Here is a 23122-nt window from a genome sequence, read left to right as displayed (position 1 = left end):
GAAGAAGAAAAAGAAAAGAGAAAGAAAAGAAAGAAAAGCTGGGTAAGAGGGCAGGGAAGAAAATTGGGAATAAGAAGAAGCTGAGAGAGAAGAGGAGGCAACAACTAAGCTAACTTACGTTTGTGTGCGAGAACATTTATGTGAACAGCTATCATATATCGAGCATCTGCTGGCCCCGAGCACAGTAGGTACACACACGACCCGTGGCAGGACAGCATAGATCCAGGCAGATCTGTGCACATGCCCTGGCCTCATTTCTCTCTCACTTCAGCCACTCTGTGATATAAGCATTATTATCATTTCAAAAATGAGAAACGGCCGGGCGCAGTGGCTCATGCCTGTAAACCCAGCACTTTGGGAGGCCGAGGTGGGCGGATCACATGAGGTCAGGAGTTTGAGACCAATCTGACCAACATGGTGAAACCTCTCTCTACTAAAAATACAAAAAATAGCCAGGTGTGGTGGTGTGTGCCTGTAGTCCTAGCTACTTGGGAAGCTGAGGCATGAGAATCTTTTGAACCTAGGAGGTGGAGGTTGCAGTGAGCTGAGATTGTGCCACTGCACCCCAGCCTAGGCAACTGAGTGAGACTCCATCTCAAAAGAAAAAAAAGAGAGAGAGAAACAGGCTTAGAGAGGTGGAGCAACTTGCCTAACATTAAACAGTGAGTACATGATAGAGCCAAAATGTGTGTCCAGGCCTGTCTGCCTCCACAGTCTGAGTTCTCACTATATCAGCCAGTCTGTAGGAGGGCTTGGGTTGGATGCTGGTGGTGTCAAGAGTGGGATAAGGCCGGGTGAGGTGGCTCACGCCTGTAATCCCAGAACTTTGGGAGACCAAGGTGGGCGGATCACCTGAAGTCAGGAGTTCGAGACCAGCCTGGCCAACATGATGAAACTCCATCTCTACTAAAAATACAAAAAACTAGCCGGGCATGGTGCAGGCCACCTGTAATCCCAGCTACTCGGGAGGCTGAGACAGGAGAATCACTTGAACCCGGGAGGTGGAGGTTGCAGTGAGCCAAGATCATGCCATTGCACTCCAACCTGGGCAATAAGAGTGGAAACTCCGTCTCAAAAAAAAAAAAAAAAAAGAGTTGGATAAAACACTTGCCTTGTACAGTGTGGCTGTGATGAGCACCAGCAGTAGCAGAGCCCCCACAGAGCTGCCCATGATGATGGGAATGGCATTGTAGACCTCATCTTCTTCTAGCACCATCTCCATCTGATTTAGAGATCAGAGAGCATCTGGCCTCATGCCATCCCAGATGCCTCCCAGGTTCCGCAACCTTTAATTCTCTCCCCTCCTTTCTGAGGCTCTGCTCCAAGGAGTGAGACACAGCAGCACCCGTGCCCTTAGGGACAGCTGTCCTGCCCAGAGACTTTCACCCTCCTCCCCCAAGGCTTGCAAACCCCCCACCCAGCACCACAGATGTAGCCCTAGGGGCCCTCTTTCCAGCCTGGTCGCTGCCCTCCACATGGTTTCTACCTGAGCTCTCATAAATGCCTCCTGTCCTGGAAGCTGGGAGTACACGGATGTGTCGAACGTAATTTCAGCCACACTCACGACCGACACCTTCTTCTGCAATGTCTGTAAAGGGGTTGGGGGAAACCTGTGGAACTGGCTCTGGGGGAGGCTCAGAGCTTCGGGGGTGCCCTGGCTTGCAGATGGGCACAGACATGCCAGGTCCTGCCTGAGTCTGGGGCAGGGGCTCTGCCGCTGCCCCCACACACCTCGCGGACCCAGCCGAAACTAAGATTGCCCTTCAGGGTGAAATCCAGCTCCTCCTGGACGCTGAAGGAGGGGACGTCACAGCGGAACTGCAGGCAGCCAGCAATGGAGCAGTCCTGGGGGCAGAAGAGGGGTGAAACTGAGGGGTTCTTCCCTGAGGAGGGAACCATAGGAAAAAATATGGTCAGGTTTGGGGTGGGGAACAGATGAGCAGTTACAGGACATGCACGGAACTCTGTGGCCTAGCAGTACATTTCCCAGTATCCCCGGTGGGGGCTGATCTTGGCGGTGGAGGTTCAGGGACTTTCTCACCAGCATGGGACTTCTTGAAATCTGGGTCAGGAAGTCAGAATGCTGGGGAGGTTTTCTCTCTGAAACACAGGGGAGACTCTGGGGAGAGAAAGAAGCACTTAGCCTCAGAATGAGCAACATGTCCCTGGTAAGAGGGAGTGCTGTGCTGTGGGATGTCAGTCTGAAGAAAGAGGAGAGACAGGCGGGTACCTGAGATGGGGCCTCCATGACCACATCCCACACAGCCACCCCGTTCAGCAGGACAGGAACCCAGAAGTTAATGCTGATGGCCAGATCTCGCTGGCTGAGGTTATTCACCTGCAGGAAATCAAGGCAGAGTGTTATTGTGGTCTCTGGAGCCTTCCAAATCCTACTTCCCTCCTGGCCCTACCCCAAGGCTCCTCTCCATCTTCTCCACCAACTTCCAACTTTATCCACAACGTGGAAGGCAGACATGGATACTCCCTAGACTCTCACACGGTATCGATGCTCAGCCTCTTTCATTTTCTTCTCATCGGAGGTTGCAAAGTTGAAGTACTTGGTGGATTCTTCCTGCCTGGAGAGAGAGCCTGTGGGTGAAAAACAGCCCTGAAACTGTCCCCAGTTGTGCCCTGTCCTACTGCAGAGAGCTCTGTTGGGCTGGGCAGATGTCTCAGGGAAATAACGATGGACATTATTTGGCCGGGCACAGTGGCTCATGCCTGTAATCCCAGCACTTTGGGAGGCTGGGGCAGGAGGGTTTCTTGAACCCAGGAGTTCCAGACCAGCTGGGGCAACATCGTGAGACCCTGTCCCTATTCAAAGTAAATAAGTAAAAGATGGTCCCACATAACCTTTGCTGCCTCGGCTTCAGCTCCCCTCCCTCCGATGTCCCTTGCCCCCATCACCCAGATCCACTAGCTCTGCCATGCACACCGCTGGCTCTTTCATAGCCTCATGACTTTGCTCAAGCTCTTCTCCTTGGAACGTTCTTACTGTCTCCAGTTTTGGAAATTTACACTTAAAGACCCAACTTAAACCTCATGTCTCCTACATGGGGCAAAGGCGTTTGCATTGCTTTCTCTAATAGGTAGTGTTTGGCCTCTGGTAATGCTTACAGAGATTGTAGCAGAACAAGTTAGCCTAAGGGGACTCTAGGAATGAGAGCTGGATCACTCAGGAAGACATGGAGTGAGGGCCCCTTCATGGTGGGAATGAAGAAAATAGATTCGGCTGTCCTGGGGCAGGTGAGTAAATGTGAAGGAAGATAGTGCCTGTGCACAAGCCTGTGGAAGGGACATCAGTGTTCCAGGCAGCAGGTGGGGTCTTTCCACCCAAACTTCCTTCAGCAAACACAGGCTGTGTGGTTGGCACTGGGGATTCAAGTTAAGCCATAACTCCCTGCCCTCTCACCACTTAACATCTAAAGTTTTAGTAAAAATGAGCAAGCTGGCCAGGCGAGGTGGCTCACGCCTGTAATCCCAACACTTAGAGAGACTAAGGCAGAAGAATCGCTTGAGCCCAGGAGTTCAAGACTGGCCTGGGCAACACAGAGAGACGTCGTCTCTGCAAAAAAAAAAAAAAAAAAATACAAACATTAGCTGCAAGTGGTGGCACACGCCTGTGGTCCCAGCTACTCAGGAGGCTGAGGCAGGAGGATTGCTTGAGCCTGGGAGGTCGAGGCTGCAGTAAGCTACGTTCACACCACCTCCCTCCAGCCTGGGTGACAGAGTGAGACCCTGTCTCAAAACAAACAAAAAGCAAAAGTAAGCAGACCAGCAGACGGGCCTGCACCTCACATGCAGCAGCCAGACCAGCCACACAGAAACAGCCCCAGCAGTCCACCCCCCATCAGCCTGATGACTAAAAACATGGGCTCCAGTGTCAAACCGCCTAGGTTCACATCTCAGGTCGACCACTTCCTACCTGAGTCACTGAGGCAAGCCACTTCACGTCTCTGGAAACTGTAGCTTTTCACTCTTTAAAATGGGGATGCAAACCGTAGCACCTCCCTGTAGTAGAGTTGTGACCAGGGCTTGGTAGTGCCCAGCACACAGGGACTCCTCCATAAATCTTAAGGTTTATTTTTCCCTAAGTATGCCGGTTTTCCTCTGTGCCCCCCACCCCAAACCCTTCTCTCTATGCTGTTTTCTCATCTTAAAATCTAGTTCTAAACCTCTTTTCATTTTTAAAGTTTTATTTTATTTTCATTTTTAATTTTTTTTTTTTTGGTAGAGATGGGTTCTCACTATGTTGCCCAGGCTGGTCTTAAACTCCTGGGCTCAAGCCATCCTCCCACTCATGCCTGTAATCCCAGCACTTGGCCTCCCAAAGTGCTGGGATTACAGGCGTGAGCCACCGTGCGCAGCCTAAGCCTGTTTTCAGATCTAAGTAAACCACCCAGCTTTCCCCAGTCCTTGGAGAGGCATGCCATGTATGGCCATGGGCATGGACTCTGCAGCCAAACCGTCTGGGTCTGATTCCTGGTTCTGCTGCCCACTTGGAGATTGACAGGAACAAAGTATTTCACTTCTTGATGTCTTTGTTGGTGAAAATAGGGATAACAATATAATTATTGGTAGGATTAAATAAATGTAAATACATATAAAGTACTTAAGATGGTGCAAGAAGACCACCATAAAACAACAGCAACATAAAACGATGCCTGACATGGGTATATATAACTGTAAGCTCTTATTGTAAGTATTTTCCTGTGGATAGAAAGGGAAACCTACATGTGACTTGAAAGGACAATGACACTGCTTGATCTCCCTTGATCCTTCCCCTAACAACTTAATACATCAGAAGCAACAGTGGACAGGTGTGGTGGCTCATGCCTGTAATCCCAGCACTTTGGGAGGCCATGGGGTGGGGGTGGATCACCTGAGGTCACGAGTTCAAGACCAGCCTAACCAACATGGTGAAACCCTGTCTCTACTAAAAATACAAAACTAGCCAGGCATGGTGGCACATGCCTGTAGTCCCAGCTACTCGAGAGGCTGAGGCAGGAGAATCACTTGAACCTGGGAGGTGGAGATTTCAGTGAGCTGAGATCGCAACATTGCACTCCAGCCTGGGCAACAAGAGTGAAACTCCATCTCAAAAACAAACAAACAAACAAACAAAAAATTAGCTAGATGTGGTTGTGCATGCCTGTAATCCAACTACTCGGGAGGCTGAGGCAGGAGAATCACTTGAACCTGGGAGGTGGAGGTTGCAGTGAGCCCAGATTGCACCACTGAACTCCAGCCTGGGTGACAGAGTGAGACTCCGTCTAAAAAAAAAAAAGCAATAGCAGCAAACTTTGTCCCACAGCAATGTTACAGTCTTTCAGCCCAGTGTATGGGATGCCTTGCTCTGCATCCAGCCTCGCCTGCCCCTGTGCCTCCACCACCTGCAGAACCCTCTTGCCTTCAGCCCTACACTTGCCTTTCCTGCGCTGCCTTGGCCAGGCTCTTAAGAGACCTTCCCAACAGTTTCTCACACCTCTGCCCCACTCTGAGTTTTATAGAAACCTGACCTTTCCTTTCCTCTGTGTGGCGACAGACCATATCCTGTTGGGCACAAGCTCCCCAATTCAGGGTGCTCAGAAAAGCCTTGATCTCCATGTAGCAGCTTTGCTTCAGCACATTCACATTTAATACAAAGGACAGGATTTGTTTCATGTTAAAAAAGGAAGCCTTCCTTTTAGAGGGAGAGGGGGAAAGGCACAGTGGTGGCAATGTGTGTGTGTCCCACCAGCAAGTCGATTTGAGAGAAGCAGCAAGAGCTATGGTATATATTATTAGGGTACAAATACACCAAGGATACATTCCAAGAAATTAATCGTTAGGCAATTTCTTTTTCTTTTCTTTCTTTTTTTTTTTTTTTTTTGAGACAGAGCCTTACTCTGTCACCCCTGAGCTGGCATGCAGCAGCGCGATCTCAGCTCACCACAATCTCTGCCTCCCAAGTTCAAGCGATTCTCTTGCCTTAACCTCCCCAGTAGCTGGGATTATAGGCGTGTGCCACTGCGCCCGGCTAATGTTTGCGTTTTTAGTAAAGACAAGGTTTCGCCATGTTGGCCAGGCTGGTCTTGAACTCCTGACCTCAGGTGATCCGCCTGCCTCAGCCTCCCAAAGTGCTGGGATTACAGGTGTGAGCCACTGCGCCCGGCCTTAGGCAATTTCATCATTGTGCAAACATCATAGGTTGCACTTATGCAAACCTAGATGGTAGAGCCTACTGCACAGCTAGGTGATATAGTATAGCCTATTGCTCCTGGGCTACAAACCCGTGCAGCGTGTTACTGTACTGGATATTGTAGGCAATTGTAACACAATGGAAAGTATTTGTGTATCTAGACATAAAAAAGGCAATGAGTTGCACTACAATGTTACAACTGCTATGACATCATTAGGAGATTTTTCAACTCCGTTATAATTTTAGGAGACCACCCGTAGTAAATGTGGGTCCACTGTTGACAAAAACACCTTTTTTTTTTTTTTTTTTTTTTTTGAGACAGAATCTTGCTCTATTGCCCAGGCTGGAGTGCAGTGGCACAATCTCAGCTCACTGCAACCTCCGCCTCCCAGGTTCAAGAGATTCTCCTGCCTTAGCCTCCTGAGTAGCTGGGATTACAGGCATGCGCCACCAGGCCCAGCTAATTTTTTTTTTTTTTTGAGACAGAGTCTCCCTCTGTCACCCAGGCTGGAGTGCAGTGGCATGATCTCGGCTCACTGCAACCTCCGCCTCCCGGATTCAAGTGATTCTCCTGCCTCAGCCTCCCGAGTAGCTGAGATTACAGGCACGCATGACCACGCCCAGCTAATTTATTTTGTATTTTTAGTAGAGATGGGGTTTCACCATGTTGGCCAAGCTGGTCTCGAACTCCTGACCTCAGGTGAACCACCTGCCTCAGCCTCCCAAAGTGCTGGGGTTACAGGCGCGAGGTACCGCGCCCAGCCCAGAAACATCTTTATGCAGCATAAACGTCATTATATATGGCCATTCACCCACAAAGGCGTCCCAAAACAGGAGAGCTTAGATGTGCATCATTGGAAGAGCAGGCTGGGACTCAGAAGGAGTACCAGGCATAGAGGAAGGCCAGAGGTCCAAGGGGAAGGCCAGGGACTGGGCACCTGCTGATCATGGTGTAGACTGCGTACTTCACCGGGAGCTCCAGCTGGAAGGTGGCCTTGCTGCTTGAAGCCTTATTGTTCTCACTGGAGACAGAAAGGGGGGACCAATGGGAAGGAATCCAGGAGAGGGGTCTCTAGCCGGGGCATGCGATGGAGGGTGGGGGATACCCTGGCCTGGACCCACCTGCTTGCACTGGCCCTCATAAGCATCCTGTCTCCCAGGGTGGCCTTGTAGGAGACATCGAATGTGACTATGAAGGTGCCCTGAGGGAAGAAGGAAAGAATGGGGATAAAAGGAAGGGCATGGCAGAGTGAGGGACGGATTGGGACAAGGGAGGACAGTGATGGGGATTTAGGGGGAAGCACTGACGTTAGAGCCCTCATGGAAGATGGGGTGGTTGACGCTGCAGCGGCTGCTCCTTAGGCCCTCGTCCTCAGTGGGCACTGTCTCACATGCCAGGCGCAGGGCACTCTGATGGGGCTGCTTCTAGGGGAGGAGAATGAATTTTAAGAAGTTACCCGCATGCATGTGTGGGCTTGATACACAGCAGTGGTGGCACTGCAGAGCACTAGGGAAAATGACAGACTTTTCTTTTTTTGTTGTTGTTTTTTTTGAGACGGATTTCACTCTTGTCACCCAGGCTGGAGTGCAATGGCATGATCATGGTTCACTGCAACCTCCACCTCCTGGGTTCAAGCAATTCCCCTGCCACAGGCTCTTGAGTAGCTGGGATTACAGATGCCTGCCACCATGCCTGGCTAATATTTTTGTATTTTCAGTAGAGATGGGGTTTCACCATGTTGGCCAGGCTAGTCTCAAACTCCTGACCTCAGGTGATCCACCCGCCTTGGCCTCCCAAAGTGCTGGGATTACAGGTGTGAGCCACTGCACCCGGCCAAGGACAGACTTTTCAATCAATTTCCATCAATGCCAGGAAAATTGACCCATACAAAAAAATTTTTTAAAAGCAGAAGAAAAGTAAAGAAAGTACAAGAGGAAGAGGAGGAGAAAGAAGAAAAAGAAATTGGATCCCTACCTCACTCCATAAATTAAAATAAATTCCAACTGGATTAAATACTTAAATGTGAAAAAGCAAAACCATGAAGCTTTTGGAATATAATATAGGGGGCTATTTTCATAACCTGGAAGTGTTTCTTAAATAAGACCCACACACAGAAACAATATGGTCAGGTGTGGTGGTTCACACCTGTAATCTCAGCACTTTAAGGGCTGAGGTGGGAGGATTACTTGAGCCCAGGAGTTTGAGACCAGCCTGGGCATCATGGTGAGACCCTGTCTCTAATAAATAAATAAATAAATAAATATTAGCTGGGCATAGTGGCATGCACCTGTAGTCCCGGCTACTTGGGAGGCTGACGTGCGAGGATTGCTTGAGCCCAAGAGGTCTAGGCTGCAGTGAGTGGTGATTGTGCCACTGCACTCCAGCCTGGGTGACAGAGTAAGACTTGGTCTCAAAAAAAAGAGAGAGGGAGGGAGGGAGGGAGGAAGTAAGGGAGGGAGGGAGGGAGGGAGGGGTGTGGGAGGGGGGAAGGAGAGAGAGAGAGAGATACAAGGAAATGATGACCACAAAGTCAGAATAGTGATGACCTTTGGGGACAGGATGGAGCTGTGATGGGGAAAGGTAAACAGGGAGGGGGTTCTGGGGATGCTAGCAGTGATTTATTTCTTGATCTGGATGTTAACTCTATGGTTTGTTTAATATTATTCATTAAACCATATGTATGCTTTATGCACTTTCTCTGTGTGTATGTGTGTGTGAGAGAGAGAGAGAGAGAGCACATATCATCACAGAACAATTTTGAAGAACACTGTGTAACTCCCGGGGCTACAGGGCAGGGGAGAGGCCCCCTCCCACTAGAGCCTACAGCAGTTGTTACCTGGGCTCCTGACACCCGTCGGTGCGACAGCCCTGCTGGATAGTAGAGGCTGACCACGGTTCCATAGGAATCCTCACCCGCGTTCCACACAGTCACAATCACATTGAGCTCCAGGGAGCTCCCCACGGTCAGGGTCTGCAGGCTGAAGGGGAAGGACGAGGCTGGGAGTGGCGCTCCACTGGAAATAGGTGGGAACTGGGAAGGGCAGGGCAGAATCCCAAGAACTCTGGAGCTCTGGGCCAATAACAATCCAGTGAACATCACTTTTGTTAGAAAGAGAGCCAGAGAGCAGCACAAGCATCCCAGGAGGATGGGGGACTCAGAAGCCTGAGTGTCTGGATATGAAGGGAGTTACAGCTCACCCTGAGAAGCTGAGGGTGACACCCAGGTCCCCTTCACAGAGGCCATCTTGCCCACAGTTCTTCTCGAAGGGGAGCTGCAGCAAAATAGTATATTCTGTTCCCATCTGACATCTTAGTCTTTCTCCAAGCCCCTCCTTAGAAGCACTCTCCAACATTGAGCATTACTAAGCCACTGCCCCCAGCACTTTGCTGGACACCAACAAGGGGCGCAGGTGCGGTTTGGAGGTTGGCATATAAAAGAAAGATAAGACAAGATCCTTGGCTTCAAGGGACATAAAGTTCAGTTGAGTTACATCCAGCTTATCCTGGAACAATTATTCCACAAACATTATTAAGTGCCAATAATTGTGCAGGTTCTGGGTTGGGCGAGGGCTGGGGGAAGGTGGAAATGACAGGCCAATTCGACATGGTTCCTATGCTCAAAGAAACTACAGTCCCAAGACAGCCTCAAATGTAGATGCAGATGGTTATAACAGCCATGTGATATCTGCTGTGGCACCACCTTGGTGTAACAGGGACCAGAGAAGGAGCGGCAGATGCTGAGTGTGGCCTTCAGAAGAGAGGGAGGTAAGGCTGGAGCTTCGGGGGGAGACGGGGAGAGAAGGCAGAAGGCACTGTTTTCCAAGTGAGGGGCGAAACAGGGACAAAGGCACAGAGGTAGGAATGAGGAAACTTGGGAGGGATCTGGGAATGAACAAGAGAGTCTGTGCTAGGGAAAAGTGGGAACTGCCTAGGATGTGTACAGTTCCTGGGTGTGTGGATGGAGGTGGGAGAAGGGCCTAAGACCAGAAGGGAAAGCGAGGCTGGCGCATTTATGAAAAGCGTGCCTAGTAAGGGCGAGTGGGATGCCGTGAAGCCAGAGAGGCCAGGAGGCCAAGTCAGAGAGGACATCAGAGGGAAGGACTTGGATCTTTGTAAATGCAAGGGGGATTACGCAGGGGAGTGAAGAGCCCAGATTTGCATTTTAGGACCAGTCGACTCTAGCTCCTCTATGGAAAATGGGTGGGAGGGTACAACAATAGATATGGGAACCACTTCGTGTCAACTCTGGTGTAGGTGGGAGAGAATTGAGGGGCTGGGGGAAGGCAGCAGCTGGGACCAGGAGGAGAAATGGGTGGACTTCATGTCAGTCCTGGAGACAGAACCCGCAGGCCTGGGTGTGAGGAGGAAGGGAGAGACTGGAGTCAGGTTTCTGGACTGGATGTGGTTGGGTGTTGGGGAGCTACAGTGGATTTTTAAGCTCATGGAGACAAAATGAAGTCAGCACATCCCTGGGACTTCATTGGAAGACTCACAGAAGCAGTGAAGAGGTCTTGTGAGCCCACGGCCAGCACAGGACGCAGGTTCTGGGGGGAGGGGATGGGCTCTCTCACCAGTGAGAAGTTGAGGTGCAGAATGATGGGGCTCACCACATCCTCCACACAATCCTGAGAGAGAACAGGCTTTCAAGAACCTGCTGTCCTCTCTACGCTCCACCACAAGTCCTCCTCCACTGCATCCACTCCCCACTGCCCTGACAGTGCTCCCTCCAAGCCGTGGAGCCAGGTTCTCCTGCCCTAATGTCCCTCTCTCCAGCCCCAACATCCTAACCCTTCCCACCTCGCTCAGCAGAGAACGGGGGTGCCCCAGGCCAGCCTTGGGCTCCTCCTCTCTCCCCCTTCCCAGAACCCAAAGTCCTCACTGGCAAAAGCAGCTTCAGGGTTTCACAGTGAATCCCCAGTCCCAGGGTTTTTCTTCGAGTCAAAGTCGGGTTCTTGGTTTCATTGAAAATGGCACGAGAAGTCAGACGACCTGGGTCCAGTGCCAGATCAAACTTGACAGGGCTTTGGATGTCACCTGAAGTGCAGGGGAGAGTGCAAAATGAAAAGGCAGAAATAACCTAGAATGCTCTGTTTTCATTTATTTGTTCATGCAATACATGTTTGCCGGACACTGCTATGGGCCATGAACTGTACCACGTGCTGGGGATACATGTGAAGAAGATAGATGGATGGATAGATGATGGATGGATGGATGGATGGATGGATGGCTAGATAATAGATAAATAAATGATAGATTAAATAGGTGACAGATTAGATAGACAGATGATAGATAATAGATGATAGATTTGGTAGAGGATAGATTAGATAGGTGATAGATGATAGATAATAGGTGATAGATTGGTAGATAGATGATTAGATAGGTGATTAGATTAATAGATAATAGATGATAGATTTGGCAGATAGATGATAGATTAGCTAGCTATATAGATATGGCCCCCACTCTCATGAACCTCACAATCTAAGAAAGAAGCCAAGCACATGGGCCGTGATGTTGCAGCGTGATCAGTGCGAGGGGAGGCTCTCCTGTGGTTCTAAGGAGAGCACGCTCGCTGGACCTGGCCAGGCTGCCATCCCGGATGGACCATGGCTAAGCAGCCACCTGGAGAATGAGCAGGAGCCAGGTGAGGAGTGGGGAGAACATCCAGGACCATGGGAACAGGGCCTAAGACCAGAAGGGAGAGCAAAGCTGGTGCATTTACGAAAAGCGTGCCTAGTAAGGAGGAGTGGGATGCTATGAGGTCAGAGAGGCCAGGAGGCCAAGTCAGAGAGGGCATTGGAGGGAAGGACTGGAGTCTTTGTAAATGCAAGGCGGGTTACGCAGGGGAGTGAGGAGCCCAGATTTGCATTTCAGGACCAGTCGACTCTAGTTCCTCTGTGGAAAATGGGTGGGAGGGTGCAAGAAGAGATGTGGGAACTGCTTCATGTCATGACTTTGGTGTAGGTGGAAGGGAATCAGGGGCTGGGGGAAGGCAGTGGCTGGGGCCCAGGAGAGAACTGGGTGGACTTCAGGTCAGCCCTGGAGACAGAATCCACAGGCCCAGGTGTGAGGAAGAGGGGAGAGAATGAGCCAGGTTTCTGGCACAGGTGGTGAGTGAATGTGGAGGTAAGATTGGATTCCTAGGCCCATCCCATCCTCAGGATGGCATTGGGGCCCCTAATGGAATGAGGGGCCTGGGCCCCCTTTATGGGGGAAACACACCTAGCTGGTCCAGTGAGCTTTTCTGGATGGTGAGACAGACGGTGGCATCCCCAGCTTCCAGGGCACTGGGCTTCTCTTCCCAGCACCGGTACACAGCCTTGGCCACCTCCACAGGGCTGAATCTCATGGCCACCCCTACTTTCAGCACCGGCAGACTCCTGAGGGGCAGAGTAGTGGGGAGGACAGAACACTGGCTTCTGGGAGGATAACGTGGCTGGGGAGGCAGCACCGGTGAATCAGACACAGCACGGGAGGGCAGGATGTTGGGGAGTCACTACCTGAGCAGGAGCACCTGGCCCCGGGCCCCCACGGCCAGGTCCATCAGTCCATCCTGGGTGAGGTCCTGACCCCCGCTCAGCGCCTGCCCAAAATACTGCAGCCTGGGGGAGAGCTGGGAGCTGGCAATCCGCTGGCCAGAAGAGAAAAGGGTGAATCAGGCTGGAAGATGGGGGAAGAAGTTGGAAATAAGTAACAAGGGGAATATGGAGGTAGGATGGTGGCAAAGGGAGAGAAGGGGTGAGCTGTGAACAGATGTCACCAACAAGAGCCTGAAAAGAGGAGGTAGGAGTCGGGAGATGATTGCTAAGAAATAGATGTAGGAGTGGAGATTGGAAGGGTGTCCTGGTGACCCGAGTGTCATTCATTCAATCAATCTCTAGTTCCAATTCTGACTCCTCCACGTATGAGCCACGAGGCCGTGGGCAAGGACTCAATCTGTCTGTCCCTCCGTTTGCTCATCTTTCCAGCGACCCGCTGGCCAGAGAGATGGGAGAGGCGGAAGTCAAAGGGAGGTGATGGGAAAGGTTTGAGAAGAGAGATTTGGAAAACAGATTGTGGTGAAAGAGGATCAGAAGACAGCAATTGGAAAGGAGAGATGTGGAGATAGAAATTGAAAGCAAATACAGCCAGGCGGAGTGGCTCACGCTTGTAATCCGAGCACTTTGGGAGGCTGAGACAAGCAGATCACCTGAGGTCAGGAGTTCGAGACCAGCCTGGCCAACATGGTGAAACCGCATCTCTACTAAAAATACAAAAATTAGCCAGGTGTGGTGGCACAAGCCTATAATCTCAGCTACTTGGGAGGCTACTCGGGAGGTTGCAGTGAGCCAAGATTACGCCACTGCACTCCAGCCTGGGCAACAGAGTGAGACTCTGTCTCAGAAAAAAAGAAAAAGAAAAAAAAAAGCAAACAGGGTGAGGACCTCGGGACCCCCAAACAGAGAAGGGGACTCTTTGGGTCCAACCCGTCATGAGGGTGCAGGTTGGTGAGGAAGTAAGAGCATAACAATAGGCATATAATATATTTGTGTATTCATCACTGGTCAGGTCACTCATGAACCTTCAGTGAGTGCAGTGGTGATTGCCTTAGCACTCTCACTGTTATTTCTACAAGAAGCCTAAGGAGTTGGTTTTATCATTTCTGCGTTTTATAGAAAGAAACTAAGGCTGACCAAGGCTGTCAGTCACCTGCCTAAGGCCACACAGCTCAGGATGGCCGGCCCGGCCAGGGATTTGAACTGGCCTCTGACCTCAAAGTCTGCTCTCCTAACCATTAAGCCACCCACACAGATGGAAGGCTTTCTGGAACAAAGGAGAGAAGAGAGATGACGTGTGCTTAGCTGACAAACCACTGCAACAAGGACAGGAATGGTGACAGAGACAGGAGGCTGCGTTCAGTGAACTCAGGACATGGGAAGGAGCTGGGACTAAAAGAGGCTGAAGACGGGCCTCACCTGGCTGTGGGAGGGGCTGATGCCGGATTCTGAGGCTCCGTGAAACAGGTAGACAGCACCCCGGTTCTCCTGCTCTCCCGGGGCCCCAATGGCCACGTCTATCAGCTTGTCCTCATTCACATCCCCCAACACTGTCAGGGCTGCCCCAAAGCGGCCCCAGGGGTGGCCCTGCTCACCACGGAGAACAGCATCACACTGCCACTGCACCCTCTGCTGAACACAAGCAGTGTCAGACCCCAATCCAGGTGACGCCTCCACTCACACCGGACCCCACCCAGCCTAGGTCCCATCAGCCACTCACCCCCCTAGGCAAGGGACACACGGACACCTGGCCCCCTCGGGTCTGCTCATAGTAATGGGGGGCCCCAATGAGGATCAGGTCGGTGCTGCCATCGCTGTCCACATCCACGGAGCAGAGGGAGGCCCCGAAGTAGGAGCCGATCTGAAGGGCAGAGCCTGGGTCATGCTGCCTGTCCCAGCCAGAGGCAGCCCTGTGGGCCAGGGTCCCGCCTCTCCCCAGGTACCAGGGCCTCTCCCAAGGCCCCCAAAGCCCCTCCATCCTCTCCCTAGCCCCGGCCACTGTCCCCACCCTCATCCTCCCCACCCTCATCCTCCCCTCTGGCTCCTGTCACGCCCAACCTGCGTCCCTGTGACTTCGGCCTTCATCCTCCATTGCCTGGACACCTGGGTGAAGATGACAGCCTTCCCGGTATGCTGGTAGCGGGGGGCCCCCAGGACCAGGTTCTGTACCCCCTTCCACAGGGCTAGCTCGGTGGAGTAACCTGAGGGGCCCAGGTCTCAGCACAAAGGCCCCCATTCCCCCTCCCCAGAACCCTGGACCCCCACCCCAGGCAGCGCAGCCCCCATCTCCCCTCCCCAGAACCCTGGAACCCACCCCAGGCAGCACAGCACCCATCCCCCCTGCCCAGAACCCTGGACCCCACCCTGGCCAGTGCATCTCCAACCTGTCCCCAACCCCTGGCCGTTTCTCACCCAGGTAAGAGTCCCTCATGTCCACATTCTCCTGAGACATGTTGATGAAGGTGGGGCTCATATTTGGGGGATACAGGAAGGCACCTCCAGACCAGCTAAAGCTCCCCACAGCCCCCAGGAAGAGGCCATCCTGGGAGGAAAGAATTCCAGGGCTGGGCAGAGACTAGAGCGGGAAGACAGCATATCCCAGAGACACGCCTGCCACCCGCATCACTCGCCATCCAGGCTTTTCTTCTCTGTCTTCCCGGCCCGCACCAGCAGCCTCTGTGCCTCTGCCTGTCCCCACAGCCACTGCTCCGCCAGCCCCCTGTCCTCTCACTCACCACCCTGTCTGCCCCCGCTGTGCTCACCACTGCCTCTCTGTCTACTGCCCCAGTGCCAGGCTTTCCCAAACCCAAATGTGCAGCCACCCCTGCTGGAAAACCATCGCCAAGGCCCTTACGGTGGTACTTAGGACCCTTCCCCATCAAAGCCATGGAGCCTCACTCTGTTCCAAAGCACATCAAGCCTTTGGCCAGGACACCTCCCTCCCCTTCTTGTTTTCTGGGACTCAGCTCATTTCCCCTCCCTGGAAGAGTCAACTTCATCCTTTCTCTTTTTTTTTTTTTTTTTTTTTTTTGAGACAGGCTGTTGCTCTGTCACGCAGGCTGTGACGCAGTGGCACAATCATCGCTCACTGCAGTCTTGAACTCCTGGACTCATGCAATCCCCCCATCTCAGCCTCCTGAGTAGTTGAGACCACAGGCATGTGCCACCATGCCTGGCTAATTTTTTTTTTATTTTTTGTAGAGACAGGGTCTCACTATGTTGCCCAGGCTGATCTCAAACTCCTGGCCTCAAATGACCCTCCCACGTCAGCCTCTTAAAATGTTGGGATTACAGGTGTGAGTCACTATGCCCGGCTGGAAAAGTCAACGTCAATGTTGCCTCCTCTGTGAGGTCTTCCTCAGCTCCTTCAGGGAGCCACAGGCATTTCCTCCTGGGTGTACTTTGTTTATTGCTTTCTTGAACTTTTGATATGGATAATTTGGAACACATACAGAAGTAGAAATAAATGTATAATGAACCCCCAAGTACATGTGACCTACCTTGAGTGATCAATTCTTGACCAATCTTATTTCATTTCACCACCCCCTAGACACCCCCAAATTAACTCTGAAGTAAACCCATCTGGGGTTTTTTTTTTTGCTTTGTTTTGTTTTGGTTTGGTTTGGTTTTTGTTGTTTTTGTTGTTGTTTTGAGACGGAGTCTCATTCTGTCACCTAGGCTGAAGTGCAGTGGCACAATCTCGGCTCAGTGCAACCTCTGCCTCCTGGGTTCAAGCAATTCTCCTGCCTTGGCCTCCCAAGTAGCTAGGATTACAGGCATGAGCCACCACACCTGGCTATTTTTTTTTGTATTTTTAGTAGAGGTGGGGTTTCGCCATGTTGGCCAGTTGGTCTCAAACTCCTGACCTCAAGTGATCTGCCCGTCTCAGCCTCCCAAAGTGCTGGGATTACAGGCATGAGCCACAGTGACCGGCCCCATCTGGATCCTTTGAACACACACGCACTTCCAAACCACATCTTTGATCCCACCTGGTCCTTCTCAGCCTCCAGACCTCTCCTTCCAGGCTGCCTGGGCTCCCTGGGCTCTGGCAAGCCCGGATCTCTCCCGCCGAGGACCTGGGTCCTGCCTCAGGACCTTGGCACTTGCTTTGTCCTGTGCCCAGAACAGTCTCCCCTGATTTGTCCAGGGCTGGCCTTTTCCATTACTGAGGCTCCTCTGGCTATCTCTCTCTCTACCCTGACGCTTAGTGCTATCTGAGAGGCTCTTGCTTACTGTCTCCTCCACTAGAATACGTGATCCTTGAGAGCAGGAACCCAGGCTACCCTCCTCCCTGCTGTGCTCCTGGCCCCTAACACACGTGTGGGGGCCTCTCCCTGGCGATTGAGGATGGGGTCTGCTCTTGTTTATGTCTGGCTCCCAGCCCCCAGCCCAGGGTGGGCGCAGAGTTGGTATCCAAGAGCTATGGATTGAGGGCAGGCTCTACCCACCATTGTGAGGGCTGTGCTGAAGCCTTCTTGGGACATCTCGTGCTGGAAGGAGCTGCTTGCCCTGGACTGGGTTCCTGTGGGGAAACAGGTCAGTGAAGTTCCTAGAAGCCATGAGACCCATGAGGACTCAGAACACAGGGAGGAGAACATGATCTGAGGCTTGGGTTCCAGACAGCAATTTTGAGTGAGTTGTGAACAGGAATGGCCCATCAAGACTGTACGGGACAGGCTGGGCGCAGTGGCTCACGCCTGTAATCCCAGCACTTTGAGAAGCTAAGGTTGGCGGATCACCTGAGGTCAGGAGTTCGAGATCAGCCTGGCCAACATGACAAAACCCCGCCTCTACTAAAAATACAAAAATTAGCTGGGCGTGGTGGCGCGTGTCTGTAATCCCAGGTACTCAGGAGGCTGAGGCGAGAGAATCACTTGAACCCAGGAGGCAGAGGTTGCAGTGAGCCGAGATCGTGCCACTATACTCCAGCCTGGGGACAAAGTGAGACTCCATCTCAAAAAAAAAAAAAGCCTGCACGGGACAATTGGGTGGGGACCGCTTGGCTCCCAGGCGCACCCTTGCTTCCATTTACCCTCAACTGCATAGATCTTCTCCTGCAGCTGCTTCTGGATGCTGCCAAGGGCTGCAAAGTTGTCCACCTTGAACACGTGGTCCTGCGGAGGCACTGAGCTGATGGTATTCAGCTCCTGCCTGGCAGTGGGTCCCTGGAAAGCGTGTCCCACCTGCAGCAGAGAGGCAGCCGAGGAGGATGAGCCCAGCAGCACTGCACCTGAAGGAGGTGCAGGCTGAGCCTGGGGCAGGGGTGAAGAAGAGACGCACCCCGATAGCGTAGCGGATGATGCCAGCCTTCTCTGCCTGGGGGATGACATCACTGTATTCCAGGGGGTCTTTGTACTTCTGCCCATCTGTGATGACAATGAGGATCTTCTTGGCACTTTTTCGGGCCCCATTCTTATGATGAAATAGCTGTGTCCTGTCGGGGAGGAAAGGAAGATGACTCTACTGAGATGTGATTGATTCTGGAAAGACATCATTTGCAGTCCTCTCATCTGGAGAGGCTGGGGAGTCCTGGCACCCTCACATTCTATCAGGCATGTTAAGGAATTGATTTTGCCGTTTTGGGTTTTCTTTTGAGACGGAGTCTCGCTCTGATGCCCAGGCTCTGGAGTGCAGTGGCATGATCTCCACTCACTGCAACCTCCATCTCCCGGGTTCAAGTGATTCTCCTGCCTCAGCCTCCTGAGTAGTTGGGATTATGGGTGCCCACCACCATGACCGGCTAATTTTTGTATTTTTAGTAGAGAGGAGGTTTTACCATGTTGGCCAGGCTGATCTCAAACTCCTGACATCAAGTGATCCACCAGCCTCAGCCTCCCAAAGTGCTGGGATTACAGGCGTGAGCCACCATGCCCAGCTAATTTGGCCATTTTTGAAAGCCACACAAACCATAATTAAATCAATAATAAAAGAAGTCACATTCTTTGTTTCTAAATTCTATCCATGGCTGAACTCTCTTCCCCAGAGGCAGTGTGATTCAAAGCAGGGGCTTTGGAGTCAGACACACTTTGGGCATGGGACTTAACCTCTCCGGGCCTCTGCCTCTCTCCATGCATGATGAGGATAACTGTGCTGTAGCTGTCTCAAAAGATGGCCCCCAGTGAACCACACCTGGTTCCCTCCCACACTGGACCTGGCCTGGCTGAGTCCCACTCTCATCAGTAGCGTGCGGTGGAAGTGACACCATGCCAGTTATAGGTCTCAGAAGCCTTGGTTTCTTTTGCTTTTGCACTTTTGGAAGCCCTGAGCCACGATGAGAGAAGTCCAGCTGCCCTATTGGAGGCACCCATGGAGGAAGGCCACCTGAAATAAGAGGCTCAGCCGTCCCCACCAAGCCTGCCTTCCAGCATATCCCCCACAGGCACCAGACACCAGCTTAGTGCTGGATTGTTTAACCCACTTAATTTGGGGATGGTTTGTTAGGCAACAGTAGATAACTGAAAAAATTAGTGTCAGGTTATCCTGAAGATTAAACAAGGTCAAGCTTTTACAGTGAATGGCCTACGGTGACTACTAATTAGATAACAGCTGTAACAAACAATTAAAAATGTAACTATCGGCCGGGCACAGTGGCCCACACCTGTAATCCCAGCACTTTGGGAAGCCAAAGTGGGAGGATCACGAGGTCAGGAGTTTGCGACCAGCCTGACCAACACGGTGAAACCCCATCTCTACTAAAAATACAAAAATTAGCCAGGTATGGTGGCGCATGCCTGTAATCCCAGCTACTCAGGAGGCTGAGGCAGGAGAATTGCTTGAACCTGGGAGATGGAGGTTGCAGTGAGCCGAGATCATGCCGTTGCACTCCAGCCTGGGCGACAGAGCAAGACTCCGTCTCAAAAAAAAAGAAAAAAAAAAAGTAACTACCTGCTCATGTAACTCTATAAACTCAGATAAACTCAGAGCAAATACACACAGGTGTCAAATACAATATTGGAAATAACCCAAATATCCAACACTGGGGAAAGGGTTTAGCCAGTCATGACCTAGCCTGTTAGTAGACACAGCCATTTCAAAGGAAAGCAGTATGGGAGGCCGAGGCAGGAGGCTCTCTCGAGGCCCGGAGTTCAAGACCAGCCTGGGCAATATAGCAAGACCCCATATCTACAAAAAATGTTTTTTAAAATTAGCCAGATGTGGTGGCATGCACCTGTGATCCCAACTCAGGAGGCTGAGTCAGGAGGATTGTTGAGCCCAGGAGCTGGAGGCTGCAGTGAGCCGTGATCGTGCCACCGCACCCCAGCCTGGGAGACAGAGTGAGACCTGTCTCAAAAAAAAAAAAAAAAGGAAAACAAAAAATTGTGGACCTAGATGAGGGGGAAAAAAACCCAGACAGGATGAAAATAGCTTCTGCCCTGAATGTGACCATACAAAATAAGCCTGAATAAAGATGAGTATGGAAGTGGCATTGTGCTATGCAGCTGAGATTTATTGATTCACTTGTAAGTATCCCTTGATGTTACTAAAATACTGTAGGGTGGTTGACTAGAGGGACTGTGGGTAATATAATACTTCTTTTTAAAAAAGTTTCCTTACTATTATTGCTGTTTGGGTTTTGCTTTGTTTTTGTTTTTTTGTAATAAAACTTTTTAAAAAAAGAAGAAAAGAAAGAAAGGGAAGAAAAGAAGAAAGAGAAGGAAGAGGCTGGGCATGGTGGCTCACGCCTGTAATCCCAGCATTTGGGAGGCTGAGGCAGGCAGATCACTTGAGGTCAGGAGTTCGAGACCAGCCTGGCCAACATGGTGAAACCCCATCTCTACTAAAAATACAAACATTAGCCAGGTGTGGTGGTGCGGGCCTGTAGTCCCAGCTACTCAGAGGTTGAGGCAGGAGAATTGCTTGAGCTTGGAATACAAAAATCAGCCGGGCATGGTGGTGTGCACTTGTAATCCCAGCTACTTGGGAAACTGAGGCAGGAGAATCCAGGAACCCAGAAGATGGAGGTGGCAGTAAGCCAAGATTGTGCCATTGCACTCCAGCCTGAGCAACAGAGCAAGACTCTGTCTAAAATACAAAACAGAGTGAGAGAAGAAACGAAGTGAGGGAGGGAAGGGAGGGAAGGGAGAAAGGGAGGAAGAGAGGAAGGGAAGAAAGGAAGGAGGGAAAGAGGGAGGGAGGGAGAAAGGAAGGGAGGGAGGGAAGGGAAGGACCGGCAGCAGGGAGGTCCAATCCTTGGCTGAGTCCAGCCCTGAGATGGGCTTGGCTCTGGGGAGCAAAGGCTGCTGGGAAATTTCCTGCAGTCTGGGCATGAGAGCAGGACTGGAGTTGGTGAGAACCACTCGGTCACCCCTGCCTCATTCATTTTTTTCCCCAGGCCCCACCACTGGAAGAACTTTGAGGGGTGAGGTGGAGACTCCAGAATGGGACACTCCCGTGTGACTTTAAACTTACAGGACAGACGGAGGCCTTCCTCTGGGTTGCTGAGTCACAAGGGGCCACCGTTCAAGGCAGAAGAGCCTCCCAGAAGTAAAGAGGGTGCGTTTGGTGGGAGCATCTCTTGTTTAAGCCAAATTCTAGCACCACCCCAGGGCTGCTCCCAGGGGTGTGTGCAGGAAGCCAAGGATCCCCGACCTTCAGCCCAGCTCCTTCCTACAAGAACCACATGCCCTTCTCGGGGGTCCCACCTTCTACATCGTTTTAGGAATAGACTGCATGTGCATGGGGCCGGCCCACGGTGAGTGCCTGGGTAGCACAGGGGGTGCGCAGGGGTGAGGGATGCGGGAGAGGAGGTGAGTGGGGAGAAAGGCACCAGGACGACCTTGGGTGACAATTCCTGAGTCCCTGACTGCTCCATTCTCTGATAAAACCTCAGGCATTTATCCGACACCTCCTGCGTGCCCCGGGCTGAGCACCCCACACACATGATCTCAATCCTAAGCTGTGAGCTTATCTTCATCTGAGAGTTACTGAGACTTAGAGCCCATCACCCCCAGGGTTACACCCAGAGTAGCTCACGGGGAGCCAGGATGGGAGCCTGATGTGTCTGAGCCAAAGCCCGGGCCTCTGGCTGCTGTGGGGTGGGGAGGGGTCCTGGGGTCCAGGCTCTGCAGAACCAGGCAAAGGGGAGGCATAGCTGCAGAGGAGCCTAGTCCTATATCAGGGAGACCGGCAGCGAGGCAACCAGGAGCACCCCGGGGGGAGGTTCTCCCTGCAGCCCCGACATGCCCCTTGGTAGCCCCTTTCCCTGGAGCCTCCCTCAGCCTCTGAGAAGAGCTGTGCTGACCCAGGGTTAGGAAGTGGGGGTGGCAGTCACATCGCCAGGCTGGGGTCGGGGGTGCTTACACCACTGTCTGGATGCCCGTGGCCGTGAACGTCAGGCCTTTCAGTTGGACGATGGGATCCACCAGGCTCTGCTGGCTCGGGCTGGTCCGGAATTGGGTGAAGGTGAAGTGGATCTTCAGGAGGTTTGAGTACTGCATCAGTGCAAACTGCAAAGGCCAGTGGGGAGGGCCCAGGGCTCAGTGCCTGTTACTATTGTTTTTATTTTAATTTTTTGTAGAGACAGGGTCTCTCAAACTCCTGGCCTCAAGTGATCCTCCTGCCTCAGCCTCCAAGTAGCTGGAACTACAGGCACACGTCACATGCCTGGCTTTGTTTTTTGTTTTGTTTTGTTTTTGGTAGAGACAAGTTCTCACTATGTTGCCCAGGCTGGTCTCGAACTCTTGGCCTCAAGCAATACTCCCACCTCAGCCTCCCAAAGTGCTGGGATTACAGGTGTGAGCCACCACACCAAGCCATATTGTTTTCAGTTTTAATAAACTTTATTTTGGAATTATTTTGGATTTACAAACCATTTCCCATGTGTTTTGAAGCCCTACAAATAATATACTGAAACCCAGAGAAGAAAATTCATTGGCCCAAAAATACAAAATATAAACTGGAAAATCTAAACCAAATGATATTTCCTTCACAGTTTATTAAAAATAACTTTGCCAACCACAATATTTGCTACGCTTAGCTTTTTAAAATTTTTATCACACATTAAATCAATTTGTGTATTTCCTCCCTTCTCAAGAATTTGTGGCTGGGCATAGTGACTCATGCCTGTAATCCCAGCACTTTGAGAGGCCAAGGTGGGAGGGTTGTTTGAGCCAGGAGTTGGAGACCAGGTTGGGCAATATAACAAGACCCCATCTCTACAATAAAAATTTTTAAAAATTAGCCAGGCATGGTGGCATGCACCTGTAGTCCCATCTACTCAGGAGGCTGAGGAAAGAGGATCACTTGAGCCTGGGAGATCAAAGCTGCAGTGAGCTATGATTGCACCCCCACACTGCAGCCTGGATGACAGAACAAGACCCTGTTTAAAAAACAAAACAGTGGGGTTTTTTTGCACATACATAGGCACTAGTTATGGGAAAATAAAATAATAAAAAGAAATCATTAGTT

The 23122-nt window shown here is 51.4% G+C and overlaps 1 protein-coding gene across 1 annotated transcript in view; it reads right to left on the bottom strand.

Moving 5' to 3' along the window:
- The window catches only part of ITGAD (integrin subunit alpha D), a 43198-nt gene that overhangs the window by 826 nt on the left and 19250 nt on the right, over positions 1–23122 (bottom strand). The window contains exons 9-31 of the mRNA XM_057299982.2: positions 22016–22161; positions 17996–18149; positions 17748–17898; positions 17164–17237; positions 15128–15257; positions 14774–14916; positions 14436–14576; positions 14135–14344; positions 12680–12810; positions 12402–12559; positions 11062–11216; positions 10676–10807; positions 9381–9454; positions 9019–9160; positions 7490–7606; positions 7304–7383; positions 7120–7203; positions 2498–2576; positions 2231–2338; positions 2042–2119; positions 1732–1845; positions 1487–1588; positions 1112–1222 (exon numbers count right to left, since the gene is read on the bottom strand). Coding sequence (XP_057155965.2) covers positions 1112–1222; positions 1487–1588; positions 1732–1845; positions 2042–2119; positions 2231–2338; positions 2498–2576; positions 7120–7203; positions 7304–7383; positions 7490–7606; positions 9019–9160; positions 9381–9454; positions 10676–10807; positions 11062–11216; positions 12402–12559; positions 12680–12810; positions 14135–14344; positions 14436–14576; positions 14774–14916; positions 15128–15257; positions 17164–17237; positions 17748–17898; positions 17996–18149; positions 22016–22161 — 2814 coding nt within the window. The remainder of the gene's footprint in view (positions 1–1111; positions 1223–1486; positions 1589–1731; positions 1846–2041; positions 2120–2230; positions 2339–2497; positions 2577–7119; positions 7204–7303; positions 7384–7489; positions 7607–9018; positions 9161–9380; positions 9455–10675; positions 10808–11061; positions 11217–12401; positions 12560–12679; positions 12811–14134; positions 14345–14435; positions 14577–14773; positions 14917–15127; positions 15258–17163; positions 17238–17747; positions 17899–17995; positions 18150–22015; positions 22162–23122) is intronic.

Source organism: Pan paniscus, chromosome 18 (genome assembly GCF_029289425.2).
Source record: "Pan paniscus chromosome 18, NHGRI_mPanPan1-v2.0_pri, whole genome shotgun sequence".
NCBI lineage: Eukaryota > Metazoa > Chordata > Mammalia > Primates > Hominidae > Pan > Pan paniscus.
This window is presented reverse-complemented; position numbering and strand designations above follow the sequence as displayed.